The sequence below is a fragment of the Erpetoichthys calabaricus genome, chromosome 3 (genome assembly GCF_900747795.2).
Source record: "Erpetoichthys calabaricus chromosome 3, fErpCal1.3, whole genome shotgun sequence".
In the NCBI taxonomy this organism is placed as follows: domain Eukaryota; kingdom Metazoa; phylum Chordata; class Cladistia; order Polypteriformes; family Polypteridae; genus Erpetoichthys; species Erpetoichthys calabaricus.
In genome coordinates, this window is record NC_041396.2 from 38,367,518 (window position 1) to 38,388,579 (window position 21,062).

At 37.2% G+C, this 21,062-nt stretch overlaps 1 protein-coding gene across 1 annotated transcript; it reads right to left on the bottom strand.

Moving 5' to 3' along the window:
* Window positions 1-797: 797 nt before the first annotated feature.
* On the bottom strand, window positions 798-20,576 carry taf8 (TAF8 RNA polymerase II, TATA box binding protein (TBP)-associated factor). Its single transcript, XM_028796631.2, has 8 exons — window positions 20,498-20,576; window positions 14,047-14,206; window positions 7,962-8,060; window positions 7,431-7,493; window positions 7,036-7,160; window positions 2,041-2,188; window positions 1,801-1,943; window positions 798-1,442 (listed from the first exon to the last, which is right to left on the bottom strand). The coding sequence occupies exons 1-8, from the start codon at window positions 20,543-20,545 to the stop codon at window positions 1,302-1,304; spliced, it is 927 nt and encodes a 308-aa protein (XP_028652464.1). The 5' UTR covers window positions 20,546-20,576; the 3' UTR covers window positions 798-1,301.
* Window positions 20,577-21,062: the final 486 nt, after the last annotated feature.

Genomic DNA, 21,062 nt, shown 5'->3' on the forward strand with positions numbered 1-21,062 from the left:
AGAACAAGAGTCTCCAGAAGGTATGCCCTCTAGCATCTCCTCCAGGGACTCCAAAAAGGGTGGGTACTCCGAACTGCTGTTCGGTGCATACACACAAACAACAGTTAGGACCCGTCCCCCCACCCAAAGGAGGAGAGAGGCTACCCTCTCGTCCACCGGGGTAAACCCCAATGTACAGGCTCCAAGTCGGGGGCAATAAGTATATCCACACCTGCTCGGCGCCTCTCATCGGGGGCAACTCCAGAGTGGTAGAGAGTCCAGCCCCTCTCAAGGAGATTGGTTCCAGAGTCCAAGCTGTGCGTCGAGGTGAGCCCGACTATATCTAGCCGGAACCTCTCAACCTCGTGCACAAGCTCAGGCTCCTTCCCCTTCAGAGAGGTGACATTCCATGTCCCAAGAGCCAGCTTCTGTACCCGAGGATCGGACCGCCAAGGTCCCCGCCTTCGGCCACCACCCAACTCACACTGCACCCGACCTCCTTGGCCCCTCCCAGATGAGGCCTCACCAGAGCATTATAAAGGTTGAGCAGAACCTCCTGTGACTTGCACTCCACACAGCAGGGCGCTATATGACCTAACATTCCAGTAGCTTTCTCAATGGCATGTGAACACTCTCTCTGGCAGATAATCAAGCGAACATGGATTTGTATTTCTAAAACAGCAGGAAAGATCAACCAAAATAAAAAAACAGCTAAAGAGATTTTTTTTTCATGCTTTGATAAACTAATGGAGTTAAGTTAGATAGGCTAAGAGATGTGAATAATAAACGAAATTAAATGCAGGCTGCAAAAAATACTCAATTTGCCTGTCATTTAGTTTAATTACAAAATAAAATAACTGCACATTTTTAAAACTCAATCTATGAACATAAAACAGTAGAAACAATACTTATTAAATGTACAATGGAAAATAAAGCAAAAAACTTTAACAGATAAACCTATTTTAATTACAAAATAATATGTTACATTAACAGTTTAAACTTATTACCAGTTTCTTGAATGTCAGGACAAGCATTTACTGTACAAAAGCAAAAAAATATATATAATTTACAGAAATAAAAAAAAAATACATCAAACATTTTTTCCTCGAGAGTAACCTGTAAATGAAAGAGAAAAAATGTCTTGAACTTTAACTAGAAAATGGAACCTTGGAGTAGAACAGCCTCTGTCATGAAACACATTACGGCAACTTAACTCTCTGCTTTCCTGGAAAGTTCATAAGCAAACTGTGAATGTCTAATAAGGGTCTAATCTGCGTCAGGACCATCTTAAGTTGCTATAGCCTCAAACTACTGACCAGGATTCATTTCTTCCGGCGCACTTTTGGCTTCTTAACAGGCCGCAGGTAAGGGTTGTCAATCATATTTTCTTCGTTGGCTTTTGCAGAAGCGAGGGAGCCACCTTGGGGTAAGACATTGTTCTCTTTATCAGCTCCTGTCTCATCCTAAGTGAAAGAAGTGTACGGTTAAGCATTCTGATAGCAGACTTAAACAGCACTGCACTGAACGCCAAGTATTGTGTGAAACGTCCGCAGTACATTCAAGGGAAAAATTCCCTTCTTTGATTTGATACGATATACTTTATTAATACCTGAGGGGAAATAATCTTTTCACATGACCTTCATATAGCATATGTTTGCTGTTGTCACATATACTTTTTTTTTTTTTTTTAATTTTGCTTACTTTTTCTGTGATAATTGTGTACTTGAATCTAAACAATTTTATTACCTTACAACAAAGCAGTTAATAATTTACACAGCATGTAATGAGAAAGCTCATCACACTTAATACAAGGCTACTCACATTACTAATGTTCATAGAGATGTTCTCATTGTCTGTCTGGTCATCCTGCTCAGATGAATCTGTCTCTTCCAGCTGCTGTAGCTCGAGTTCAGAGGGCAACAACGCATTCAAATAAGGAATGGCACTGGGTCTTGCTGCAATCACTGCATAAAGAAAGCCGACAGGCTGTGAGGAATTACATTATTGAGTTTCACACATGCAGAAAAACTGAATTCCAGTATCCTGTGAACTAAGGCTTACATGGGAAGGCGGTAATGTCATCTTTGAAGAGGCTTTGTGTCTCTCCAGTCTTGGCCATGAACCGAGTCAGAGCACGCTCCACGTCTCTGCGCTGGGAAGCTGCTTTCTCACGTACAATCTGGTACTCCAAGATGGGTTCACGGTAAGTCTACAGGCAAATACGACAGTAAGGAGGGAAAGAGGTAAATCCAGTGCTTAAAAATAAAAGTATCCATCTCATTGGAAGTTTTCACATTTCGCAGTGGATTTAGTGTGGCTTTTTTTGACAATGATGAATAGAGAATGATTCTTTAATGTCAAAGTGAAAAAAAAGATATATGCAAAGTTAATTAAAGATATAAAACACAAACACATTTATCAGAAAAGTATTCACTAGGGCTGTCAGATTGAACATCACTATTTCAGTATATCTCTCTATTAAAAAAGAAAATCTTCAGGCGAGACAAGACTATTTCCAAGAGATTTTTTCAAGTCCTGCCCTCCTCTCAACCATTTATGGTTAATGGCCCAATCACACGGTCCTCTCACCTTTCATTCGTGTGAATGGTTTTCCCAGACACAGTTCCTGCGCTATTGGCTCTTATAAATGTTTACATTTTCCTCACTTTAAGTTCCCAATAAAAGAAGACTTATGTCTAAATCTTATTGAAGAATTTCATCCCGAAGGGTTATCAACAGAAGAAATGAGTACACGGGCAATCCTAGCACAGATGAACGATGAAGTCAAACGAAATAACGAGAAAATTGTTGATCGGTTACATGGCAAATCGGTTAAATGCGTATCTGTAGACTCTGCTGAAACAGTTGGTGGTGATGGTGTGGAACATGAAAACATCAGCTTATAATATTCCGTAGAATACCTACAACCATTAACACCGTCTGGTCTTCCACTGGCCGAATTACTGTTGAAAGAAGGATGTATCGTAATGTTATTGTGTAATTTATGTCTGAGTGATGGGCTATGGGACGGGATTAGTTGTATTGAAAATTGGCCAAACAATTCTGACATGTAAAAGTTTAACAGGCGACAAGAAAGGTAATGTAGTACATCTTCCACTGATAACAGACACCAAAGGAGATCTTGATATGCCATTCGTATTAAAACGTTAACAGTTTCCTGTTAGAGTAGCTTTTGCTATGATAATTAACAAATCACAGGGACAAACATTTGAAAAAGTCCGTTTATTTATTAGAGAGAAAGAAACAATATACACTCACAGGCAGTTGTACGTTGCATTGTTACGATGCAACGCCAAACACGGAATCAAAATTCAAAGCGATATTGACGAAAAGTTAATTCCAAATATTGTTTTTACTGAAGTTTTACAGTAAAAGTGTAATTTTAAAAAGTATCTGCGTGTTAATTTCAAAGCCAAACAGAACAAAAACAAATAACGCAATGTATACCTCTAATGCAGCATGAAACAATTTTCTTGCAATTTATTACGTTTTACTATTTTTTTACTATGGTTAATTACTCACTGTAATGTAAAATAGTTAGGTCTATTATGCATATGTAACAATTCCTATGAAAATAACAATCTGTTTAAATTGTACATCCGCTTCTCTATACGTGAGCGGCACAGCCGCAAAGAGGCTAGTGTGTAGCGCCCGCACAGGAGTTGGCGAGTGAAGAGAGCAGGGGGCAGAGCCCCCTAGTTTCAGATATATTTAAAAAAAAGGTCTTGTTCGAAGGCAAAAGCTGACATTCGATTGTCAAAGAGCGGTTGTTTGTTTTACCAGCACTAACTTTGACATTGTGTTACTCCAGACGCGCTATGCAAAACCTTTGTATTTTACTGGTGTTTTTATGCTTCACTTCCAAAATCAGCCTTTTCATAATTTTGAATGGCTAACTTATTATCTTCATTAGCTAAACTCACACTCACACCCTTTCAAGTTTTATTTTCTATCCCATTACTCTGCACTTTTAACTACAAGTATAACCAGGGCAGTGTTTTTTTTTTTTTTTGTTTTTTTTTTAAACACTTTCCTGTGCCCTAAAAGTGTAATTTTGCATCTGATTCTGTCCCATCCACTCTTAAACCTGAGACGCCTCAATGTTGTTTAATGCTAACACCTTCTCATGAAAGCAAATGGAAAATACCTGTACAAGTTCTGATTTTTCTTTCATTACAATGCTTTCAAACCCCAACTGTAAAGAGCCTTGTCATCCAACACACCATGTCCCACAATGAATCTCCATCTTACATGGCTGCAGGTTTGACACATAATGCCTAAAACAATGAAGTGTAACTACAAATATTCAGGCCACCTTTGTTAAAATATTGCTGCATATGTAAACGAGAACCCGGACTTGACATTGTGACAATCTGGTTTTTCTGGGTCAGTCCATAGGTGCTGACTGGCTTTTTATTCTGATTGCTGCAATATAAATGGTACCCTTCCGCTGCCGATTGGACAAATGAAAAAATAATAGAACAAGTCTGCATTCAACCTGCCTGCCTTTTTTACTTTGCTCACTATTTTCACCTGGTCACTGTCTAACTAACTAACCAGTATTCCTTTTGACCTTAAACTGCTCTGCCTGTGCCTGTTTAGGAGCAGGACATGTCACAATAAATTTGCACCACAGTACTCCAGCTGTGTGCTACAAGCAGGACCCACACAACATTGTCATAAGTGTGTCACGATTTGCAGATGCGAAAGTAAAAAGCATTAATAGTAATGTAGAGCAAAGCACGGTGTCTGCATGTGTGACTCGTATGGATTTGAGTTCCTTTTCATGGCTGCTTTTAAAGCACACTGACTCATGAAGGATTTTCACACCCAGGCATCAGTACTATACTGAAAAAAATCAGGAGTGGTCTCCCCTAGACTTTCTCGTATACTCAGATATGGGGATGGATATTTGAGGAGTAAACCGCAAGACAATTTATATTTTTATAGTATGTACATTAAAGACCCATCAACAACAAATCAAAATAATAATATATTGAACAATTATTATAAAAGTAAAGATTAATAAATCAGACTCTGCAGCTGCATGAAAAAAAGGTAAGGTACTACTTCCATTAACGGAAATAGCCCAAAAGTTAATGGAAATCTATGTTTTGTACCTAATAGTTGTATGCAAAATTTGGTTGACCTAAAGTGAAAGCGTACTCAAGTTATCGTGTTTACACACACACACACACATACATAATTCCAAAAATGGTATTTTCGGACTCAGAGGGGTCTAAAACGTTGAGATTCATCAAAATCTCAACATCAAATCTTTGGACGATTACAATACTTTCCCTATACTTCGTATATGAGAAGGTAAAAATGAAGGCAGAACAGATGCTGGGGATTTTGACAGCTCTTATATTTAAACAGTTTGAGGCTGTTACCATAATAATAAAGTATTTTAAAAAAAGCATGTACAAACGTACATGTAACATTCAGAATAGTTAATCTAAGTTTGAATATATTCACGTATTTTCTTATTTTTAAATTGAATATTCAAAACTTAGTTTTTAACTAATTTAACATCCCTGGTATTCACCCTTCAAGTCAGTATTTGGTAGATGCATCTTTGGCAGTCATGACAACAAGATACACAAACCTCTAAAATTCAAACGACAGCAGAGGTGTCAAATGTATTTTTTAAATTGGACGGCTTCATCATTACTCAAAATTGTTAGTTTTCTCAAAGCCCCTCTTTTAATGTTTGTTTCATGTATAGATTGTACAATCACATTTACACCTGGCATTAAAATGTATCTCCAGAGTCTGCTCATGCTCATCTGTGCCACATAGCAGCTATTTAACTATAGTTAAGAGTGGGAATGAGCTGCTCGCAATGACCCAACAAGAAAAAGTGAAAAAACAGTGACATGCCACACTGCTATCAAGAAATTCAAAGACATGACAGTCTTATAAAGGAGATGCAGCTTGACTTGCGCTACTGCTATCGCTCCGCTCGCTTTTTAAAACTGCTCAGGTATCAGGACTGGCTTCCCTTCCTGCCACCGCCCTACACGATGCTTTCATCTTTCCGCTGGTTTCATTGTTGTATGTGGAGAGGCAACACATTTGCATTTCCATTTAAGTTAAATGTGGCTAACGCTGATGGAAATGCTGAAGTTATGAATCGATAGGATAACAAAGTAGTCTTTGTAATAAAGGTGTGAAAAAATGTCTGCAGCAACTAATTCTGCACTTTAAAATTACTTTTATTTTTGTTTTTCTCAAAAATATATAATTGTTATACATACTTTAGCAAATAATACTTGAGCCAAGTGAGTAGGAAGCAACTTTTGTTACTATCAAAAACCATCTGCAGTAACAAATTCTCTGTTTTGAAAATTACTAATTATTATATAATCCCTAAAAAACACCTACTTATTTATGGTATGATTAAAAAATTCAGGCACTAAAAACACATTTTACTTAAAAATACACAGGCAGTTTTTGACATGGCTTCATAGTTTTGTATTACACTTCAAACAATACAGGTACTGTAATAGCACTAGCAGCAAATATGATTTTATTAATTAAATAAGTTCAAAAACAAGCATGTCTGCCAAGACTGCAGCAAAACTATAAGGGAAATATCATCAAATTCTTACGGTTTTCTGGGGGACCTTGGAGGAACAAAGGTTGAGAATCGCAGATTTCAAATACAGCACTATACTTTTTGTACACAGACTTATAATTCAGTTGACTAATGAAGTGATTACTTAAAAGTGTAGCTTATAGAGAATTCATTTTTTTCTTCATATCTGTACCAACCAACTAAAAAAGTATGTAGAAAAGAAGTCTAAACATTGTTCATAACTTAATAATTGATGTCTTTCCTACCTATGGCAAATTCTACATTCCATTTGAGTCTTGAACAAAGAAGTCACAAGTTTAAAAAAAAAAATGGAGGTGATCCTCTAAACAAAGGAAATGCAATTTGTTTCAAGTGCAACATGCTTTAATATCTAAACCTGCCTGAATAAAACCTACTAATAGTTTAAAATTGGTGGCCATTATAAAAGCCCTTACCGGGGTTTTGATGTAAGTATGAGGGTCCGGAAATTCTGGAAAGTGTGTAGGGATATGTGAAGGGTGGGTCCTCTTCATGCCGGCCACAAGAGCCTTGGGGGTGACCGGAGGATTTGTTACTGGAGCTAGCAATTCGAAATTAAGTAAAATGGTCACTCAGTTATGTGCATTATAAAGAAACTCTGAATACAACAGAACAAACAAAATTAAACAAAACTGGCTAAATCTTGGGATTTCACTGCAAAGGAAATTTTAAACAAGATTATTAACTTGAAATCCCAAATTTAAACATAAAAAACCTAATCCTGAAAGTCTGTATGATCCTTGTCTAAAATAAAATGTTTTCCCAGAACTTCATATAACTCATGCTTTTGACTGAAATGCATGTTACCTACGGGCAGTTATGACCATTCTTTGGGAGCGCTTGGCATAAACTGGCAGGGTATCCACATTGAAACCTGAATAATCAGAAGAGAAGAAATATGAAAATATTAATGCACACAACACTATTTTACTATTTTTACTAAGCAGAATCATTTGTTTAATGTAGCTTTCAAAAGTAAATCATTATATACACCAACTGAGTGATCAGAAAATATGAAGTTAACAAACAATAAGGGAACAAATTTAAAGAAATGCAGTGTAACAGTTTGTCCTAACTCCTAATTAAAAATCCACATTCCAAACAATTTCCAAAAAAAAAAAAAAATGAGGAGTATTCTTAACATCTTTAGGAATGTCTGATTAACCAAATACTGAAAATAAAAAGTTATGCGGGTAGTAATACTGTTAATAGAAAAAAAAAAATGGAGCTAGTGTGACAATTGTGCACTCATGCCATCCATTGTAAAATTCTGCTTTTCATGCATAAGTTCACATCAATCAGCAGGTAATCCTCAACAAGCTTCTACATCATTATTACTCACCCATTTCCACAAGAGTGACCATCACATCTGAAAGTGTGGGCTGTGTTCGGGCTGTGTGCTCACAGTAGTTCTTAGCATAGCGTCCAATTTCTGTAATATCTGCCAAAAATGAAAGTAGCCCGATTTTCACTTCCCAGGATGAAAGAAATTTTTTTTTTTTTTTTTTTTTTAAACATCCAAGTCAGGAACATTTCAAATTAACAATGCAACTGTGTCCTAATTCTTAAAGTATTACAAAAATATTTAAAAACTTTCCAACTGTTTCCCCATTCGTAAAGGGTAAACATTAGGAAGTTTTTCTTCACACAGAGAACTATAAACACGTTAAAAGTTACCACGTAGTGTGGTAGACAGTAGGACTATAGGCACCTTCAAAACTAGACTTGATTTTATTTAGGGAGAATTAAGTGGATAGGACTGGCGAGCCTTGTTGGGCTGAATGGCCTTTTCTTGTCATGATTGTTCTAATGTTCAAAAAAAACAAACAAAAAAAAAAAACTAAACATATGGAGAGGATAAAGCCAATGTCACATTACACAATTTTTTGTCATGGGTCACGTTAGATTTGCTGATCTCGTCGCTGCCCCAGGTCAAATTACAAGACTGAAAATTACAGCTCACATCATATTTGTCCTCACAGGTGGCGCAGTGGTAGTGCTGCTGCTTTGCAGTAAGGAGACTGTGGAAGATTGTGGGTTCGCTTCCCGGTTCCTCCCTGTGTGTATAGCGCTTTGAGTACTGAGAAAAGCGCTATATACATGTAATGAATTATTATTATTATTATATTTACTGACTTGAGTATTAATTATCCAGCGCAGTTGTGGTCGACCCCTTTCCTGATTGCCAACAGCATGTTGCCTGATGGAGCTGAACTTTACGAAAGGGTAACAACTGCAGTAAGTTTAGCCGCAGTCTCTGCCCTTTTAATTCTTTTTTCCATTCTGCTACGGTATGTAAAATACGAGGCATCAGACATGCGAGCTTCTCTTCTGTTTGGGAGATTCAAAACACATATGTTCCTTATTCCTCAATTCTACATTCTATGCTCCTCTTCTGGGTGAGCAGAAGGCAGTGTGCCTCTGCTCTTAAAAAGGAATGAATAGCTGCTTTTGTGAACCAGAGCTGCACAGTACAAAAAGCATCACCATTTTAAGATAGCAATGTCCTTCTTTTTGCTCTCTCCTCACTGGTTATGTTTTTTCATCCCATTTTTGTTATTAAATATCCAAAAGGTGAGCACATCTCCACACTCTAACATAACTAACTCTGACCAACCAACTAGCTGCAGGTGTTTGTTGTGAAGAAATCAGATTTGCAGGACTCCGCTCTGCCAGGTGGCATGGTAGCGTTCCTCCAACAGTAAGATGTGCTTTCTTTTTTGAGACATATTATCTGACTTTGTTCAAAATTTCCAAAAATTAAATGGAGATGTTCTTCCTGATCCAGCTGTAGCAGGGAGCTTGCCTGAATTTCCTTATTCGCTTGAAGCAGCCACAAGATCCTGCAAAACACTGAGGGTGGAGTAACTCATTGTGGACCAAAGACAAGAGTTACAGCCTTAAGACGACACTGGTGGAGACGGTGTACTGCTTCATATTTGAGTCACAAATCAACAAACTGAGAACAATAAAAGAGAATTCAAATTCTAAGTGTCAAACTAGTCTCTCATTACTAAAGTGTATACAAATTAACTTGTAGGGAATCTTTCAATTCTATAATGCTATTGCCCTATTTTTATTTTGTTTTAAATTCCACACACTATAAAGCATAAACTCAATCACAGCATCAGGACTTCCTGTTTTTCAATTTCAGTCACCATTTGGCTACTAAATGCACAATTTCTATGTTCACTTTCTAGTCACAATTAAATGAATGCCTATAGAGTAAATGCTATGCTTCTTTTTTGGTTAATGCCAAAAACCCTTTTCGGTTTTTCAAAAGCCAGAGTGATTTTCTTCTCTGAAATGAGACATGATAATACTTAATGAAACAGTGGACTTTTATGCTTGTTTTAAGTAAGGACATGAAATCATACAGTGCAACATAATCACAAAATGAGCTTGTATTTAAAAAAAAATCAATAGAATGGAATCAATATTTGTGGAGTAGAATGAGGACCATTTCTTCATTTACTATTGCAAATTACTGTTTGCTGATAACTTATTCTAGTTCCATTTATCCATCCATGTTCGCCACTTGCTTATTCTGAGCAAGATTGAGGGGAAGCTAGCATTAATAACCTCTTCTACCATGGATTCAGAAAGTACAGTCATATGAAAAAGTTTGGGAACCCCTCTTACGTCTTTGGATTTTTGTTTAACATTGGCTGAGCTTTCAAAGTAGTAACTTCCTTTTAATATAGGACATGCCTTATGGAAACAGTAGTATTTCAGCAGTGACATTAAGTTTATTGAATTAACAGAAAATATGCAATATGCATTATAACAAAATTAGACAGGAGCATAAATTTGGGCACCCCAACAGAGATATGACATCAATACTTAGTTGAGCCTCCTTTTACAAATCTAACAGCCTCTAGACGCCTCCTATAGCCTTTGATGAGTGTCTGGATTCTGGATGGAGGTATTTTTCACCATTCTTCCATACAAAATCTCTCCAGTTCAGTTAAATTTGATGGCTGCCAAGCATGGACAGCCTGCTTCAAATCATCCCATAGATTTTAGATGTACTTCTCCCTCTGCATGAATGCCTTTGTAGATTTCGAACTGTGTTTTGTGTCCATTGTCTTGTTGGAATATCCAACCCCTGCATAACTTCAACACTGTGACTGATGCTTGAACATTATTCTGGAGAATTTGTTGATATTGGGTTGAATTCATCCGACCCTCGACTTTAACAAGGGCCTCAGTCCCTGAACTAGATACACAGCATAATGGAACCTCCACCAAATTTGACAGTAGGTAGCAGGTGTTTTTCTTGGAATGCGGTGTTCTTCTTCTGCCATGCAAAGCGCTTTTTGTTATGACCAAATAACTCAATTTTTGTCTCATCAGTCCAAAGCACTTTGTTCCAAAATGAATCTGTCTTGTCTAAATGAGCATTTGCATACAACAAGCAACTCGGTTTGTGGCGTGAGAGCAGAGAAGGGCTTCTTTCTCATCACCCTGCCATACAGATGTTCTTTGTGCAAATTGCACTGAATTGTAGAACGATGTACAGATACACCATCTGCAGCAAGATGTAGTTGCAGGTCTTTGGAGGTGATCTGTGGGTTGTCTGTAACCATTCTCACAATTCTGTGCATATGCCACTCCTGTATTTTTCTTGGCCTGCCAGACCTGCTGGGTTTAAAAGCAACTGTGCCTGTGGCCTTCCATTTCCTGATTCCATTCCTTACAGTTGAAACTGACAGTTTAAACCTCTGAGATAGCTTTGTGTAGCCTTCCCCTAAACCATGAGACTGAACAATCTTTGTTTTCAGATCTTTTGAGAGTTGCTTTGAGGATCCCATGCTGTCACTCCTCAGAGGAGAGTCAAAGGGAAGCACAACTTGCAACTGACCACCTTAAATACCTTTTCTCATTATTGGACATACCTGTCTATGAAGTTCAAGGCTTGACGAGCTAATCCAACCAATTGGTGTTGCAAGTAATCAGCATTGAGCAGTAACATGCATTCAAATCAGCAAAATTACAAGGGGACCCACATTTTTGCACAGCCAGTTTTTCACATTTGATTTAATTTCACTGCGGTGGGTTGGCACCCTGCCCGGGATTGGTTCCTGCCTTGTGCCCTGTGTTGGCTGGGATTGGCTCCAGCAGACCCCCGTGACCCTGTGTTCGGATTCAGCGGATTGGAAAATGGATGGATGGATGGATGGATTTAATTTCATACAACTAAATACTGCTTTACTAAAAATCTTTGTTCGGAAAACACCCCAGGACTCAGATGTTCCTAGGAAATGAAAGACATACCACTGTTCTTTTTTGTTGAAAGTAAATTATTATGCAGGCTGAGAGGGGTTCCCAAACTTTTTCATATGACTGTATGTCAATACCTTCACGTTCTGCACACTTTATTGCATTGTAGATTTAATTTTAAATGGATACATTTGCCATATTTACCCATTAATCTGCACCCAATAACACATAATGACAAAGTGAATACATGTTTTTAGAAAGGTTTGCAAATTTATTAAAAATCAAAGTAACTTGTCCATAGAAGTATTCAGACCCTTAATTCAGTACTTTGTCATAGCCACTTTGGAAGCAATTTCAGCTTCCAGTCTTATTGGGTAAGTCTCAACAAACTTTGCTCACCTGGATTTAAGCAGTTTATCCCAATCTTTCCGGCAAATCCACTCAAGCTCTGTTAGATTGGATGAAAAGTGTCTGTCCACAGATGTTCTATAGGGTTTAAGTTTGGACTCTGGCTGGGCCATACAAAGACAGTCAAAGACTCTTCCCGAAGCCACTCCATCATTGTGTTGGCTGTGTGCTTTGGGTCACTGTCATGCTGAAAGTCACCCCAGTCCGAGATGTTATGCACTCTGGTGCAGGTTTTCCTCAAAGACATCTCTGTACTTGATTACATTCATCCTTCCCTCAATTTTGACCAGTCTCTCTGTTCCTGCCACTAAGAAGCAACCCCAAAGCATGATGCTGCCACAATAAAACTACATATTGATGGAGTGCTGCTGTGATGGTCTTCCTTCTGACAGGGTCTTTCATCTCAGCAGAGGACTTCTAAAGCTCTTTTAAAATGATTATTGGATTCTTGGTCAACCTCCCTGTTCAGCTGCTCAGTTTGGCCAAATGACAAACTGCAGGATGAGTCATGATGACACCAAACATCTTCCATTTCACAATTCTCAAGGCCACTGTGCCTCTGGGAACATTCGAAGCTTTAGAAATGCTTTTATACCCTTGTCCTGATTTATGCCTCACCACAATTTGATTGCAGAGGTCTACAGAGAGTTCCTTAGGCTTCACAAGTTCATTTTCGTTCTGACATGCAGTGTGAATTGTGGGACCTTCTATACACAAGTCTGTGCCTTTCTAAACAATGTCCAATCAATTCAGTTTGCCACAAGTTAACACCAATCTGTTTCTAGACAAAATCACAGGGATAATTTAAAGAAAACTAGATACACATGATCACAATTTGGAGTGCCATAACAAAAAGTCTGAATATTTATATGAATGACAGATTTCAGTTTTTGATTTTGAATTATATGGCAAACCCTTCTGAAAACAGGTTTTCACTTTGCTATTATGGGTAACTGAGCGTAGACCAATGGACCAAAATGGTAAATGTATCCATTTAAAATTAAATTTACAACACAATAAAGTGTGCAGTGAATTGGTCTGAATACTTTCTGAATGACAAGATGCAAAATGGCAATTGTAAAGTCAAGTACCAAGCACATGCAAAACAAGATTATATCAAAGTTAAAACTACCCTTAAATAATGTGGAAAATGACATGTGGCAAAGCACACGACTACAAAATTTTGCCCAACGTGTCTAGAGTTGCGTGCTAAATTATATTTTTGTGGATCTGACATGAATGAAATGTACAAAATTGTTCAGAAAACACAACCAAAAACAGCCTGTAGGTCACAAGCAGGACGCATCAGACACACCAGACAAGACAGCACAGCAGGATTACGAATCACAAGAAGGGAATAAATATTTGTCTTTTAATAAAGATGATTAATAAACTTCATATGGTAATTACGTTATTTAATGGGTAAAAGTACATGTGTAATATAAATGCTTTACAAGTGGTCTGTAGAAGTGCTCACTTTATTAAAACACTTATGTGATTTACAACCAAAAACTGAACATGCTGTCACAGATGATAATCCACCCATTTATGTTCTAAACCCCCTTTCTTCATTAGTGGTTTAGGGGGTGGGGGAGTCAGATCTAGACGACAATGTTAGGAGCCAGCCTTGGACTGGATGTCAGCCTACCTCAAAAACACCAAACACATCTCTGGGGTGTATGAGAAAATCCACACAACTCACTTGCCAAAAAACAAATTACACTTATACAGGAAACAGGCTCAGAATTAAACCAAGGTTTACAGATTTCTAGTCTTCTGTATTTACGGTTACTTACAACTCTGAATCATCTCAGTCAACGACTCCACAGCAGCTTTCTCTGCAGAGTCAAACCCAGCTTCTGTCAACAGAGAGCTGACAACCACTTGCAAAGTACGCCGACGAGCAAGCTGGTAATTCTCTGAAGGGCTGGAAGAAGACTTGGTTCCTGATGACCTCTGAAGAAAGAAACAAAATGGAGTGACATAGATATTCAAGGAGTTCAAACACAAAAGCAGAGCTTATCTCTTGATTATATATAAAAATCCTACGACAAGACGAGACTTTTTGGAAGATTTTTTCAAGTCCCGTGAGTCGTGACTTTGGCCATGAGATTTTTTCAAGTCACACCCTCCTCTCAACCATATTCCACCACGCACATGGTAATCTCACCTCTCATTCGAGTGAAAGCTTTTGACAGACACAGTTTCTGTATTCTCAGCTCTTATAAATTTTAATGTTTTCCTCACTTTAAGTTCCCAATTAAAGAAGACGTATTATGTCTAAATCTTATGGAAGAATTTCATCACAAAGGGTTATCAACAGAAGAAATGAGTACACGGGCAATCCTAGCACCAAGAAACGATGAAGTCAAATGAATTAACGGCTAAAATGTTGATCGGTTACACAGCAAATTGGTTAAATGCGTATCAGTAGACTATACTGAAACAGTTGGTGTTGATCGTGCGGAAGATGAAAACATCAACTTACAATATCACGAAGAATATCTACAACCGTTAACTCCGTCCGGTCTTCCACCACACGAATTACTGTAGAAAGAAGGATGTATTCAAGAGGGGAAATGTAGTACATCTTCCGCAGATAACATTACACAACAAAGTCGATCTTGATATGCCATTCGTATTAAAACATTAATGGTTTCCCATTAGAATAGCTTTTGCAAAGACAATTAACAAATTTCAGAGCCAAACATTCAAAAAAGTCCTTTTATTGAATAGAGAGAAAGAACCGAAATTAAATCACAGGCAGTTATACGTTGCGTTGCCATGATGACAGTCTAAACACAGAATCAAAATTCAATGCAATATTGACAAAAATTTAATTCAAAAAATTATTTTTACTGAAGTTTTACAGTAAAAGTGTAAGTTTAAAAAGTATTTGCATGTTAATTTCAAAGCTAAACAGAACGAAATTGTATAACGCAACGAATAACTAACGCAACATGAAACAATTTACTTTCAAATTATTATGTTTTAATATTTTTTAATATGGTTAATTACTAGCTGTAATGTAAAATAGTTAGGTCTATTATGCATATGTAACAATTCCCATGAAAATAAAAATCTGTTTAAATTGTACAACTGCATCCCCATACGTGAGCAATAGAACCGCATAGAGGCTAGCGTGTAGCGCAGGGGCAAGCAGGGGGCAAAGCCCCCAGTCTTTTTAATTAACCAAATCAGTCTGTATTAGCAATAATTCTAGACATGGATCAATTGCAAAAGAATTGCAACAACCTGCATTTGTATTACCTTACGAGAAGCAGCATTTGGATCCAGATTACAAGCATTTACACTACTTTCCATCCCTGATCAAAAGGTGCCAGTACCTTTTGACTCACTTGATCCAGTTTAATCAAATACATTTACGACTTTTTACACTGAAGAAGTAATGGATTTCACAATGGATAATATCTTACTAGTATGCTCCTCTATATGATCAGAAGACAACTGCAGGAGTAAATGAACATGTGCCATGTACAGTGGACTTCAGAAAAATGAAACACTCTTCATAAAGACAAGCAAAAAACACGCTAAACAGAACGCCTCTAACCAGCTATATTCCCCCCAAATAAAGTTGAAAAACTTATAAAAGGTACCATCAAAGAATACTATCTTTCACATAATGCCTGCCTTTCTTTACCATAATATCAACACCTAAAACATCAGCTTTAGATTTTATTACATCTCTGACCTGAAGCGGCTTTACATATTACGCCATTCATTTAAAACTTACTTTCATTCAAGTCCTGGGGTTACATCTGGGGGCTAAGGTAGCCCTCTTTGACTACAGGGGCAGTCTGCCCTTATACAGAAACTTAGTCCCATCTTACTCAGCAAGGGACAATGTGCTGCCATCTGCTAACCAGGAAACTCTGTAGTTTCTTGCCAGCCTTCCATAATGTTTGTTCCTCCATCCAGAGTGTTAGGCACACATATACAGTGCCCTCCATGACTACTGGCATCTTTGGTAAATACAAGTAAAATGGGCAAAATGGGCTGTAAAACAATTTATGTATTGTTTATTTTATTTTATTAAAAACATTAACAAAAATAGAACTTTTAATTGAAGTAAAACGATTGAAAGGAAAAAAATTCTTATCGCAAATATTTTTCTGAAATATGCGCAAGCCACCATTATTGACACCACTTAATTTAATACCGTGTACAGCCCTCCTTTGCGAAGTCTCCCCTCTTCAGCTTATTCAACATGTTTCAATGGAGTTTAAGTCAAGAGATTGGGATGGTCATAGTAAAATCTTGATTTTATGGTCAATAAATCATTTTTGTGTTGAATTTGGATCACTGTCCTGCTAGAATATCTAACCATGGAGCAATTTAACTTTCCCTGGTAGAGGCAGTCAGGTTGTGATTTAATATCTGCCGATATTTATAAAAAGTTGTCCAGTGTCTTTGACATAAAAACAGACTGACAAATCAAAGATCCATCACTATACTTCACAGTCGGGATGAGGCACTCTTCTGCATGTCTATCATTGCCTCTATGGCAAACCTACCTCTGGTGTCTGTTGGTAAAAAGCTCTAGTTTCGTCTTATCTGACCATAAAACTTGGTCCCTTTGAAAGTTTCCATAACATCTGGAAAACTGCTATTGATTGAGTCTGTTTGTTGACAGCAGAGAACTTTTTCTGGCAACCTTCCCATATAGCTTTTGCTTATCTAGGTGGCACCTGATGGTAGATTGAAAGACTCTTACCACAAGACCCAAATAACATCTGCAAATCCCCAGCTGTGATCCTTGGAGATTCTTTGGCCCCTTGATCAATCCTCCTCATTGGGGAGGTGTGGGGTTAATATAAATACAAGTTCTCTTCCAAGACCATTCTTAACATTCCCTTTTGCTTTAAACGTTTTACTTCCCTGATGGTGAAAATGGACATTTTCAACCACTTAACTATTTTCACATATTCATTTCCTGATTAGTGCAACTCAGTAACATTTTGTCACATATCTTCACTGTGTTCTCTTCAGTCGTTCTCATTGCAATGGATGACTAAAGGACGTTGGCCTATATGTCACTTCATATTTATGCCCCAGTGAAAATGGAAGTCAGGACTGACCACTTAATTGTTCCTACTCACTTAGAACTTAAAAACATAAAATATGAATGAGTATATATTTCAGTTAGATTTTACGCATATGACTTTGTATGGGTGACGATAACTGTAAAAACTGTGAGGAAAAATATTTATTTGTGATAGGAATTTCTTTTGCAATTATATGTTACATCTTTATTAATATTGTAAATGAAAAAAATCAAGAGATAAATAACAAAAACTTTATTTCACAGCTTTTTTTGTCAGTACTAGTGGAGGGCAATGTAACCCTTTGCATGTTAACTGGTTTCTAGTGTCCCTACAGACTTGTGTTCCTATCCTTCAAGGACACTGCTGCTATCTCCCTCTGCTGCCCTCGGATGTTTCATCTTGAGTAGATCACTCATGACATTATCTAGTAAAACGTAGGTTTCAAGGTTTAAAAGACAAAAAAGTTTCCGGGTACTTACTAATACTCACTGGTCAAGCTGTTGGAAAGTGGCACTGTTTTGCAAGTCGATTAGCACAAATGCAAGAAGAATTTCATTGTACTCTGTACACATTATAGTACTCAATCTATAACAAAAGTGCAAAACCCACACAGCAAAAAAAAAAAAAAAAAAAATATGGGTGGATATAAGCAGGTAAATAAAACCTAAAATAAAATCTAACACTTAACACGTTAATGAAAACTGCAAACCACTAAATGAGCAATTACATTATCAGGAAGGGGACACAAGTCCATTAAGGAATATGATGACAGACCTATAAAAAGTGATACAGCTGGAGGACTCTGATGTCTAATTATATCTTTTTAGCTCTGATGCTGTGATGTGCAAGGTTAAGAATCACTCCACAAACCCCTCATATCTTTTACAACATGCAATGAAAAATTTTAGTGCACACTAATAATTCAAGGCCATGTAATTAGTTATAACTAATATTATTCAACAATGTCAAATTTCAATAAATGGTTGTTAATTGTGAAAATGCTGAGTTATAGTTACTGCTTCATGGCCATTATTTGGTTAAACAGGCAACTAAGGAATATTAATGAAAATTTAAATAGAAAATTTAAGACTGTATTTGTAAATCAGCCTGGTGTTCTCCAGCATAAGAATGAATGAAGTCTGAATTACTTTTTACAAAAGGTTTTCAATCATGTTTTTGCTATGTCAAGACCACCTCATGGTGCTTTGAGCAAATAAACTACAAATTATTTGCATTCTTGACTGTGTTGTTACTTTACTACAAACATTTCAAACTAAATCTTTCAAATGAATAAGTTATTGTTAATATAGCCATTGTCAAATTTAACGTTTCATATTATGTTTGTAATAACATGCTGGGTTCGTAGGTGGATGTGCCCTTAATAAGGATAAATGATTATGAGAAAACAAATCAGTTTAGTTTACCTGGTGCAGCCTTCACTAGTACATGTAACACCATAAAGCTTTTTCTTTTTCTCTGAATTCTTCATAAGGTTGGAGAAGATGTTGGGTCAATTCAAAAATTTTACAGCTCATTTATGTCTATGCTTAACCGACTGCCCTCCTCAACTCAGACCAAATGTGTTCAATCAGGTTGAATTCTTGAGACAAAAACATTTTTCTTCCTGTCAGCCCTTTATTTTTTTAATTTTTAAGATGTACTTTAGGTCATTATAATCCCTTAAAGACATCCTGTGGCAAAGCTTCACTTGTGTGTCAAAAGAATAGATTTCTGGTTTTAATATTCTGCCATACAGAGTTCATGGTGGCACTGGCCTTAAACTGGGACCAACTGCCAGTCACAGGAAAACAGTCTTGTATTGGCTTCATTTTCTTTTATTTACACAAAGGAATAGAAGCCACATAAGACTAAGGCATCTCATACTGTATAGAACAATGAACATTTAGACGGTAAATTATTTGGAAACTCAGAGAGAGAAGCGTCTGCTGAATCAGTAAAACTGTAAGATGGTGCTATTTCAGATACTCGTAACCAGCTAAAGAAACTGGAAAACTGTAACCAAGTTACATTTTTTCACCTATGATAATATCTCAACCAGTTAGAGCACTGGATTTCAGAGCTCTGATTGGGTCACACTTTAATGCTACTTACATGATTTACAAGTTCGCTTGTCCTTATACATGCCATGCGAAAACCCCAAACATATGCAAGCAGACGGATTTCACAGGAGTGGCAATAGGGGACAGAAACGGTTCCGGGGATTGGATTGAGAAAAAAGCAGCTGAGAGCATAGGACGCACTCCAGGCACAACTTTCATTCTGAAGTTAGATTGAAGGTAGACATTAGCTATACTTAATCTGAACAAAATCAATCTCGCTACGAAATGATTGAAGAAAAAAAAAAAGTACCTTGATTTGTGCAAGTGGTAACCAAATACTATTAAACCTAGTGATTTTTACGTTGATTCTTTTGCCCACACAAGTTTACACTAATCTACATTTTGAATACGTTTTCTGTCCAATTAAAAACGAATAAAATGGTGTCAGGCACCCCGTCTGTTTAATGATTGTAGTATTTGATTTCGATTATACATTTTGCTACAATGACAGGCTTATTCGTAGTTTCAGACGTCGAGGAGTTCCCCTGTAAGTAATAACAGGACGCTATGTCACTTATCTTTAATGGAAAATTGGTTTCAAATATTGTGTACACACCACATGTTCGTTTGTTTAGAATTGTTTTGTACATTTTTGCTCGTGTAAGTGAAGTTTCGGTTTTATCAATCAATGTTTTAGTACTTAAAAGAGATATTTTAGCGTTTTTGTGCAAACATTTTAAAATTACTAAACATCGGCGTTATGCTTTTATTATTAGTTTTATTTTATTTTAAGACTTTAAACGCTTTGTTTTTTTATCGGAAACCCAATGCCACTCCTCCGCTAAAAAAGAAACACTGCCATATCCATCTTTAGATTGGCTGCCACGTCAACCAATTGGAAACGCTTCTTTATGCTTCCAGCCAATAAATGAATCGGTAGAGGTGGGATTCCAGTCATCATTTTACCTCGAGGTGTCCGAATCATGCATTGAAAGGGTTAAAAAGGTACAGGCACCTTGCTTTCCAATATGTAAACTCTTACCTAAAATCGAATCGCTGTAATATGAACTATCATCGCTAGTACCCCATTGCAAAGGAAGAAAGCATATATGCAACCTCACCGTTCCAGAGCCGATCAACCCGCTCCCCACAACTGCAGGGTCCGCCATTGTGTTCTATCGACACGCATGCTCATGCGCCCAAAGCACGTCGGGAATTGTAGTGCTGTATAGTTTTATGTTTAAATTGGGCGGGGTTTAGAAGCTCATCGTCCTTCAGTTCATTTCTGCTTACTATATAGAATCTTTGAATAATTATTTCTTTTTATCTGAAGATTATTCATTCATCATTATTCCATCCGTTAACTGGTTCTATTATTTTGATTCAGTATTATAGAAAGCCTAAGCCTGTTTCAGCATCATTAGTCTCAATGGGAGTTCCAGCCTTGGATGGATATAAGGATCACTTGCCAACACACCCACACATACTCGCACACACCACGAATGCATTGGAGATGTGGAGGATCAACACAATAACATTAGTAGAATCTGTTGTGTCCTGTTAGATATTAATTATTTAATTAAATAATTTAATTTCTGGTTATAATTGAAATATTTATGGCTGGTGAAGCAGGTAGCCTTGTTGTCTGAAAGCATTTGAGCCTGATTAGATTCATGCCTATCTTCT